General features: G+C 44.7%; 1 protein-coding gene across 3 annotated transcripts in view; it reads right to left on the bottom strand.

Annotated features, from left to right (window-relative positions):
* Nucleotides 1-1,264: 1,264 nt before the first annotated feature.
* The window catches only part of SLC4A11 (solute carrier family 4 member 11), a 217,339-nt gene continuing 207,880 nt past the window's right edge, over nucleotides 1,265-10,723 (bottom strand). For all 3 annotated transcript variants that reach the window (XM_019552988.1, XM_019552989.1, XM_019552991.1), the window contains exon 20: nucleotides 1,265-9,471. In XM_019552988.1, the coding sequence (XP_019408533.1) occupies nucleotides 9,408-9,471 (64 nt within the window). In that variant the 3' untranslated portion in view covers nucleotides 1,265-9,407. The remainder of the gene's footprint in view (nucleotides 9,472-10,723) is intronic.

Genomic DNA, 10,723 nt, shown 5'->3' with positions numbered 1-10,723 from the left:
TCCCAGCACGAACATTCAATCTCAGCTGTTTCCAATGCATCCCCAGCCATTGCCTGGAAGAGGCAAGATTACAGGCTGCATCTGGGAAGAAGGTGGCTTTACAGCCTCACCTTTGCATCCCAGGCCTTCCAGCGTGCCGAGAGGTCAGCGGGCTTCACGATCACTTCAGAGGCTCAAGCAGCTTCTGCAAGTAAAGCACAGGAGGCTGCTCTGAAACAGTGCAACCACCCAGATCTCACTGCTGTACGAGCCACATGCTGTGCACCTGTCCGCTGCATACCAGCTGGAAAAGGGGCCGCTGAAGGATGCAAGGGGGGTGGAGGGGGGAAAAAAAAAAATAAAAAAAAAAAAAAATCACTGCCTAGATTGGAAAGGGCTTTTACAGCCTTCATATGCTGCTGCCACCACTGTAGAGGAGCCAGGCAATAAGTGAGAGCGTGCATACGAGTGGAGAAAAAAAAATCCCATCCTGGGTGGACAATATGCATTTACAACCACACTTCAACGTCTATTTGGAGGAGCTGACCCCCCACTCGAGCTAATCACTGCAGTTCACAGTCCAAATACATGGGTGTGCAAAGGAGGTGTGATGTGCACACCTTTGTGTGCGCTCCTCCCCAAGGCCAAGCCCTTTCCAGGGTTTCCATTAAACATTTTCACTTTGCTGCCATCTGAAACTCTCTTGGAAACGCTGCTTTTCAACAGGCCCCTTTAACAAAACGTTAAGCCACGTGGGGACCCTCTGACTCTGCAGTAGGTAGGTAGGTAATTAAATGTTTCACCAGAAGTGGATCATCTTCATTCTTCCCAATGATTACATTTCACTGGGTATCTCCTCCTTCGTCATCCTATCTGCCCGTTTCAGATGGTCAGAGCCCCTTTCCCGCAGAGAACCGGCCAGATGTAGGCAACCCTCCTCCATGGGCTGTGTGGTACTCTAGCACCACCGCAAAGCGGGCCTGGGGAGTACGGCACTACCCAGCAACTCGGGAGCCCCGATGCAACTCCCTAAACTAACACAGATTTCCTGGAGGACTCTGAGCAAGCCAGGGCCTTTTACTGCTGGGGACAGCAACTTAATGTCATGGAAGATGGTGTCGCATAGAGTTACACAGGCCCAGATCCTCAAGAGTCAGCGTTAACACATAGAATCAGCACTCATTTGCTAAAAAGACAAAGTTGTCTCCCTTCCCGTTGTGACTTGTCCCTCCAGAAGCATTCAGTGAAAAGAGGACACATGCTAGACACACAAAATAGAAATATATAAACAGCATATTTCTCTTTTTATTCATTTATTTTTTTTTTTTTTTTAAATACAGAGTTCCTTATACAATAAAGGAATCTCACCCCCTCCCCCTTCCCCAAGAAGCAACTCTTTTATCAAAAGAAAATCATTCACTGTAAATCAACACTAGTTAAGAGGCATGCGTTTAAGATCATATTTAGCAAATGCAATCTCTATAGGCTGTATCTCTATAAATAAGAACATGTGCGTTGCCCCAAACATTTATCGAGTAGTTCCCAGCCAATCTGGTAAAGGTCATCAAAGTACAGAAATATATTAAAACTACATTCCAAGTGACGTGTAGAAAAATAAAACCACCACTAGTCATCTCCCGGTGTGTTACAGATTGTCTGTGCTCAGCAGCAAACCTCATTAGCTTGTATGGAAGCGGGATGCAGGATTTTGGAGGTCTCTCGAGAAACGGAGAAGATGAACTCCTCCGTCGTTACATGGGGCGTTCCCACTAGGGCCTCACCTGGGATGCTATTACCTTGGATCTCCCAGGGGAAGGAAAGGAAAAAAAAAAATGTAAATGAGCTGGTTTGATGCAATCTCTATACAGGTCATATGCAGACAAAGGGATTTGCCTGAACATAAGAAAGAGATGCTTTAGGGAAGTAAGAATTAAATGGTTGGTACTGCCTGACCCTAATTAACCTGTTCCCGTCTCCACGGGAGAAGGCTGGAGGAATACAAAGGTAACCGCGAAACCCTTCTGGAGATGGCTGTGAAATTGCTCAGTTAATTGAATGCCACAATTGATCCAATCACCCAAGCCAGCTGACAGGTAGATGGACACCGTTCTAGCTTTCCATTCAGCTACCATGCTTCATACCCAAAACGATGGGTTTATCTCCTTGGGGACGGCTGCATTTGGATTAAAGAAGTTTCCAGGTCTGGGTCTCTTTGGACTGCAGCCGTGAAGTTCAGCTGCAATTTTTACACCTGGGTGTTTACCTGTGGGCGCCTAAGCCTGTATTTGGACATCTAGATGCAAAGTGACCTGCTTTCATATGTACTGAGCATCCACACATCTTTATACTCAGAGTGCTGAGCACCTCTGGAAAAACAAACAAACCAAGGGCACTTCTTTTTTAAGCCTCGAGCTCTATGTCCCAGGTTTAAAAGCTTTGGTTACTGTCCACCAGAATCACTTCAAAGCTCCCCCAGTCAGAAGCCTTGGGAATGCAGATACGTTACACATTGAACTGGATATGTTAATAATTGAGAGGCGCATGTAACATTACTGCGACGCTGTGCATCTCTGCAAAATAAATGCGTCACCTGATCAGCTCAGTTTGGAGCGAGAGGACTGTGGTGCTCACAAAAGCAAAACACTTGCTTCCTGAAAAGAAAAAGACGACAGTAGCACAACAGGATACCTAAATCATCTACATAGCAGCCACTGCACCAGTAGGCCAGCTGCACCCAGCAAAGCAAGGCAACACGGAGAGAGACTGAATGCCAGTATTCCCTGACCAAACACCTGTGCAAACCCTATCAGTTTACACCGCAGTAGTCATGTGACATAACCGACACAGAGGCATGAAAAGACAGCCTAAATAAGAATATTTTCTGATATATGCCCAGGAAGAACTGAACTCATTTTCCCCCCCAAACCCAACAGGTCACGTGCTCAAATGGACATAAACCGGCTCTTTGATTCTGATGCACGTTTTCCTCAAATGCACAATCGCATGGGTTAAAGTGAAATAACTGCCAAGCAGCTCTTTCTGGCCCTCTATCCTGGTCACATAAAGAGAAGAAAGTAGTCAACTTAAAAAAGTTCATCTTGCATTCAACTAGATATTTCCTTTCTCCTGCTATTTCCTCCACCAGAAAGCTGTGCAATATTTACAGCAGGCGGGGAGTCGCCTGGATGAATGCATTTCAAGCTGCTGGTCAAGGAGTGGCCGAAATGGGGGTGTGCATACAAGGCAAGGAGGTTGAGGGTCACAAGCACATTCTCTTGCCTGCCACGTCTAGCTGCACAGTTCAAGTTTCAGTGAGGAGAGCTGGTTTGCCTTCTCTGCAAGAGATGCATGTGGCCAGTACTGCCCTGCACAAGCTGCCACAGTAGGGCCACCTCTACTTGGGGAGCATGCTGCATTGGAAAATGAACTCTCTCACTGCCAATGACAGCTGGGGAGGAGCACATGCAGTAACATTTCTTGATACAACTGCAAAGCCCACGTTGGTCTTAAACACAGCACCAAGATCACACCGAGGGAGCTACAGCCCTATAGGGCAGAAACCACCCAAGGCATTTTCTTAGCTTGAAGGACAGCAATGGGGGTAGATGCAGTGCTGTAAGACTCCTGTTGCAACAATGCTAGCAGCCACGAGACAAATAGGAAGATGTCAAGAATTGCTCATTTCTCCCTCTCTTCTTTATTCCATTTGCCAGGTCTTTACAGTCAAGCTACTCGGTTGATAGCCGAGGGGATGGGAGTGCAAGCTTAAGGGACATGGCCTTAAATTCACCTTAAAAACTCAGTAGCCTGACAGTGTGCACAGGTGTGCTAGAAGTCTGCACAAAATTGTGCCCCTTTAAGTACTTCTGGAAAGTCAGCAGATGAAAGGATGTCCCTATGCATGAACCGCCCCAGCGAAGAAACGATCTACAGAAACATAACAGAAGCTGTGCATCACATTATGAGCAATTCCTACTTCATAAAGCAGCTACAGTGGGCAACAGCAGTGTGTTGGGTCTTGGTATTTCTGAAGGCCTCCGAGGGATGTGGGTCCTGCTGCAATGACATGTTGGCTATGTCTCTAGAGTGAAGCCCGGGGTGGGCCTCCAGTGGAGGAGGCAAAGGAGTGTGCCATGCTTAGTATGAAGAGTGGAGGAGAATGGTTCAGAAGAAACCCAAACCAAGACCTGGGAAATGGACAGGTCAAAAAAAAAAAAAATCACGAACTGAAGCCCTCTCTGATGCAGCCAATTAGCTTTAAAACAAGCATTTGTCAGACACAGAACATCTGCAGGCTAAGAAAAAAAATACAGTCCAATTCAAAAGGAAGCAGCAAACTTCTGGATGATTAACTGCATATATGTCCGCAGTCAAGATGGGCACTAAGCAAATGCTTAACAGAAATCTGGAAGACGAAGGCAGGCATCGGGGAAGTGACACGCGTCTCATTTCCCTTTGCACCTTTTCCTCTCCAAGATAGCAAATGAGGTTTGTTCAGACCAGTGTAAAGCTCGGTGATTTAAAGGGGCTTGAACCAAAACCATGTTTCTCCCAAGGCAGTGATGTTGAACAGTTTTCCCTATGCTAGTTTTTCAACAGAATCAGACAGATGGTGCACATGTCTACAAAAAATACATTTTAATTTAGTGTTGCAGGAGATGGAAATGGTGAGGGGTTTTTTTTGGACCTAGTATGATATTTGTTCTCAACGAAAGCACCTCTGAACGTACATAGGCCGCAGATCTGCATGCAAGTGTTATATTGGTTTGATATGGGATCAGTCACCCCCTTAGTTTATAGGCAGTTTCACCAGGTGATATGCTGTGCAGAATTCAGTGGCATTTCTTTTATTCTAATCCACCAAGCAAACAGGGATCTGCTGGCACGTGACAGCCTACCGGCATCCATCTGGTAACCATTTCAAAACTGTGCTGCTGGAATGCATCTATTTGTTATCTGGAGTGTCAGATTTGTACTCTAAGCAAACTGGGGGGGGGAGGGGGAGGCGGGGAAGCTTTTTAAGCCTATTCTGCAATCCGTCTGCCCCGCGATTCCTTGATGCACAATGAAATATCAACATATCCACTTCAATGTGTAATATAATCAAATGCATCCCATTGGCTTTAAAAAAAAAAAAAGTGTTGTTTCAGCCCAACAAGTCTATTTAGCAATTGAAATGATATTCCCACCTCATCAGGATGACTTCCAGCCCTACCTTTCTGCACTGGGATCAAACACTGTAGCCTTTACAAGTAAAAAAAGTGTTGTATACTCCCAGCCTTCTCATAGTTTTGGCAGCTGTTGACGACAAATTCAAGTTACAAAATCTCACTCATTTCTGAAGCATTTACCACCTTTTGATTCGAGAAGAAAAAAAACACACAACACAAGGCCCGCTTAATAGCAATCAACATCTTTTCAGATCCAATTCTTTGGCAATATTTGTACATAAAATTGTGCGTATCTAAAGAGCTTATAATAAAAGAAAAGAAAAAAAACTTCTGGTTTTTACATTCTAATTGTCTTTACCTTCATAGAGGTATTAAAGTGCTGAACTATTTCTGTGGAGCAAACTCTCTTTCCTTAGTTAGCCTGTTTCCTGGAAAAACCTGCTTGGGTCAGCAGGTCCCAAAGCATCAAGAGAGCTTTCTCTTATTACAGGAAGGAAGGGAATAAAGGGTCCGTGGATGAAAAGCCTCATTTTTTTATCAGGAATAGGACCAATCGCTCCATCTTTTGAACCTTCTATGATCGTGAGTAGCATTTTGAGAGTATCTGGTGTTAATCCGCCACCCGTATATTAAACCATGGGGTTAAATATTTCAACAAGCATAAATCAGCATAGCTCCGCGTACTGTACTAGACCATACTGATGTACATCTGTTGATCCTGTGGCCCATGATTTATACTGTGAATTACCCTGAAAAATAAAAAGTCATGTTCATGCTACAAAGAAAAATACAAAGATGACTGAAATCACACAACAACTATTTATAAAGCAACAACAAGTACTCTGCACGCCTACTTTAGCAACGAAGGTTAAATGTACCTCCAAGCGCGTTAAGCAGCAGCTATTTGCATTTTATACAACTTCATTTAGCAATGCTTGTCAGTGTATCTGAAAGGGCTGTTTTCAGAGACGGGAAACAGATAAAGGGCAACCTCTCCTCAAAACAGAGACGGGTCTCATTTTACAAATTCAGCTCCTGCAAGACCTCCTGTTCACTGCAATGCAGTCTACTGAACGCGACACTCGGTCACAGACATGACAGGTTACAGCTCATGGGAAGTGAACAAGATGAGCAACAAATGCTGTGCTGACTTGTTCCCGTGCTAGTCCTGTGATTCACTGTTAGACCTGAAATATTTAACGTAGCTTGTAGACTAGGCAGAAGGTTATTCTGCAATAAGATACAGGGTTACATTTCTCTGAAGTCAAGACAAGAGGCTAACCCGGGACCCGTATACCACTTAACCTTTCATGAGATTCCACCCAGGAGTGAACTGCACTCAACAAAACAGCTACCGCAGGACCCAGCCTCCACCCCTCTCCTGCACAGTCAGACCAAAGCCTGTGGCAGGGTCCCCTTTTCATACCTGGAGTCTAAGTTTCTTTATTGCAAGGTCCACTGTTAATGAAACGCAAGCACTGAGAACCCAGGCATCAGTGACCAAAGAAGAGATGACACCAGAAAGCTGTTAATAGGAGTGCCCATATTCACCCTACACAGGTCACCCCAAAGTATTAAAAAAAAGAAAAAGAGGAAAAAAGAAAAAAGGGGAGATACCCATCTGCTCTCAGGGGGTTTTGTCCAATGCGTTTGAAACTTGGAGAAAAAAGCACGAGTTTAAGGATTGCAAAGCACTGCTGTTACACTTCATGTCTGACAGCGAACATCAATACTGCGCTCTCACTGAGTTGCTTGGCCTTTCTCTGTCGATTAGATCACGTTGGGGTCCTTATCGCCACCCAACGCATCTGCCCCTCTAAACCACCCAGGGCTTTGTTTGCTGAATAGCCGACTCATCTGGAACAGCTGTACATTCATTTGGGAGCTTTGTAGCGATTGCTTCTGGATTTATTACCAACTCAGTATTAGTAAAGGTGCTCACAATTTCCTGTCATTTGTCTTGTTCTTGATCACGCAGCTGACCTCCGCATCGCCACATTTGTTACCACAGCAATTTTTTTTAATACTGTTTGCCTAGGAATGTCTTAGAGAAACAAATGCATGGCAATGCCTAAATGTTATTTATTGGGGGGTGGGGGGTGTGGAGGTGTCCCTTTAAAGCAGTTCTGTAAGAATTGAGTGGCACCCACATGCAGAACACATTTTTGAGGTCTTGCAAGGCAGGTTCGGTTGCTAATGAAACAGTGTCTCCAGTCTCTGTCATTCCTGGGTTAAACCTTTATCCTAAGGCAGCAGGGTACAGCCTTTAAAACAGGCCGATGCTCCTTCATTGGATGTCAACAGGAAACTTGAGAACTTTGAGGAAAAAAAAAAAAAAAATAGAAAAACTCTGCTTGTTAGCATAGTTAAAAGCCGAAGGCAACCCCACATGTTATTCAGTGGGTTGTTTGGGTGTATGTTTAGTTTTAGCAGGAGGGTTTTCATCAGCATCTACTCTCTCAGGTAGCATTCACTGCCTTAATGAAGTAAAAATGCCTGATTGCCAATGCACCCTGATAAACCTGACTGCCAATTATTATGCAAACACTCTGCTCCAGACTCTTTCCTGTAATAATATGCTGTTAGTTGGCATTTCATTTTACAAAGTTGTCTTAATTTCTTCTCGTTAAACAAACAAAAATCCTCATCTCTGATATGCCACTCTTTTCAAGAAAAAAACAAAACCAAACCAAACTGTGCTCCGGATCACCACAGGTGAACACAGAACTAAAGCTTGTTTCACAGTACTTTGAATTAAAAACAACCCCCCCCCAAAAAAACCAAAAAACCGAACAACTGACCATAGTACAAGCAAAATCAACCCAGAAATATAAAAATAGACAGCAGGAGAGTTAGAATTCATCCAGAAATATAATGTAACGTCTGGGAAGTGGAGAGTTTAGCAACAAAATGGAAGTATTGAAGTGGCAGACAAGTATCGATTAGGCAGAAACAAAAAAAATTTCGGTCAACGCTGTACATTAAAATTAAAAGGGAAAATTCACATGTCAGAAAGCATTCAGACAGTGTGATGCAGGTTACTGAGGCCAAGGGCTAAGAAAAAAAATGCAAAAAGTGTTTTGAATCTAGCAGTACATTAACAAAAAACTAGTAGTAACTGGGGAGTTTGAAGGAAAAAAAAAGAAAAAGTGACAGTTGTGTCTTGCAAGAGGAAAAAAAAAAGCCCTGAAGCAAGGAACAAGTATATGGCAGGACAGCAACGGATAACACTGATTGCACACAAACACTTTCCAGATCTCGAAAGAACGCGCCTATATATATATATCCAGTATATGTATATTATATGCAAAATATATACACAGATCTGTATGTATATATGTACACATAGACACTACTGTACATATGTATAGGTGAACATTAACACACATGACTGGATTTTGCCAACTGGCAGCATCCAGGTGAATCTGGGCACAGCCGAGGCACCGGCTGCTGTGCAAACCTACAGTCCCACGTTCGACTGCCGAGAAGGAAGGGCATAAAGCAGATCCCAACAACTCCCGAGCGGCCGAGACCCAGCTGCGAGTTCTCCGTCAGCATCACACCACCAATCTGGCTTCTGAGCATTTCGGGTACATTTGAGGAAATTAAATACAACACACTTTACAGCCTTAGATGAACCAGTACAAACCCACCCCCAGATGCTTTCAATTCCAGCCCTTTCTCTAAGCAATCAATGTGAAGTGCTGGCTAGACATCCCTTCTGGCATCAGCTACCCCACCCGGAAGGTCAGCTTAAGAAGAGCAGATATTTGGGACGCTGCATCCTAGCCCCAAATTACACTGCAATGCTATAAAGTAAGGGTCGGTTGCCATCCTTACACACCAAGAGTGTTCTGGGAAGTGGGACCCTGTGTATTTAAAAAGAAAGAGGGATTGCCCCTTTAAACAAGGGAATGTAGCAACCCTAGCAAAGTGCAATCCACAGATAGGAAGAGGTTGATCTTTGGGATTTCCAGTTTGGAGGTGGGGGGGATGTAGGTGACGTTTCTATAAAGCTTGCTTGCCTCAAATCTCTGAAGAGCACTGGCCTGCCAATCCAATGCGGTTGGGGTTTGACACTTGAAAGTTCATTTGGACTCTGATAGCCTGTCACCGAGTGCCATACTAGAGCAGAAAGAGGAGTCAGGAGAGTTGTAGCCAAGAGAACTTCAGGTAAGTCTTTCTACATCTCAGCGAGGCTGCCGGGTCCTTCCAGTCTGAAACGCAGCTTCCTGTCCCGAGAGCCGAGGGTCGTTTTCAGTGCTCTGCATCCATAGCATCTAAGTATTTGGCTTCAATGATCCTAGGAAGCAGATTATACCTAAGAGGAAATGAAAGAGGATTAGCTTCTCGTTCTCATTGCATTAAGGGTTTCGTTCATCCGTTGTCAGGCTCTTCAGAGCTGGACGCATCTGGGGCAATACATACATTATGAGCAAATTGAAGGTAAAAAAAAATCCCAACCCATGGGATTTCTGGTGTTTCTGCTCATAATTGCTGAGGTCTGTAAACAGCACAGCTGGGAAGAGACTCCGGGAACAAACACCCAGGATCAGCTGTCAAAGCAGCGTTCAGAAGGAGAGGAGGCTGGACCACACGTGTGCCCAGCAGACCTTCTCCATTTCTAACTTCTTTGTCCCTACTGTGCACTTAGCAAAGTAACACAGCTCTCTGTTCCTAAATCGATGCTGATACACCCTCCTCCCCACCCCCACCCCCACTCATGCATTCAGAAAATGCAAGCCAAAACCTGACTCAGGCCCATAACTGACGTACTGGCTTAAGAGTCAGGATAGATAGGATAGACGGATAGGGCAGATTTCAGGGGTTTTTTGGATTCTAGGTGTTCAGCCTAGAAAATTCCTTTAAATGAGAAAGCCGAGACCACAAACCTGAAGGAGCTTAGGCTGTAGAGGCACCACATCTCACACACCCTGGTATAATTGCTAAAAAGACGAAAGTGCAGCTACTGCATCCATGCATATACCTCTTTGGCCAGCTCCATGGTATTCTGCACCTATTCATTGCGCCGCATCTCCAAAGGGTCTCGGAGTCATGGAGGGTCTCACCATAGTTCCCCATATGCCCCTAGATAAAATGTGATGTTTTCCAGGCCAACTCAGAGAGAGCAAGTCCTCCTGGAAACCGTGTCCAGGAAGTGCGGCATCCCAGGAGACAGTCTGGGTGAGGCAGTGGGAACTCCCTGGTGCTCAAAGCTGGGCCCCAGACCCTTGCAAGGGCTGGAACAAGAATTATTATTTTTTCTCCCCACTATAAATAGCTTTTGTATATAAAAGTTCCTGTAAAGAACAAAGGCTGTTTCCACTCCACCAGTCTTCTCGTGATGCAGCAGACTGCATGCAGCAGTTCACTGGCTCCTCAGTCCAAAGCTACTGCCTCCCCAGTGGCTAAGGAAGGCTTAACGCAGGACTCTGCCCCTGCTGTTTGCCACCCCAAGAAGTGGAGGGAGAGTCACAATATCTGCTTGTTCTACTCTACCCTGCTATACACCATAAAAAAAAAAAAAAAAAAAAAAAAGATGAGCCTTCTTGCTTAAGACATGCACTGCAATA

The sequence above is a fragment of the Crocodylus porosus genome, unplaced genomic scaffold, assembly GCF_001723895.1.
Source record: "Crocodylus porosus isolate Cpor-Errol unplaced genomic scaffold, CroPor_comp1, whole genome shotgun sequence".
NCBI classification, from domain to species: Eukaryota; Metazoa; Chordata; order Crocodylia; family Crocodylidae; genus Crocodylus; species Crocodylus porosus.
Note: the sequence above shows the minus strand (reverse complement) of the source record. Positions and strands in the feature narration are given on the sequence as shown.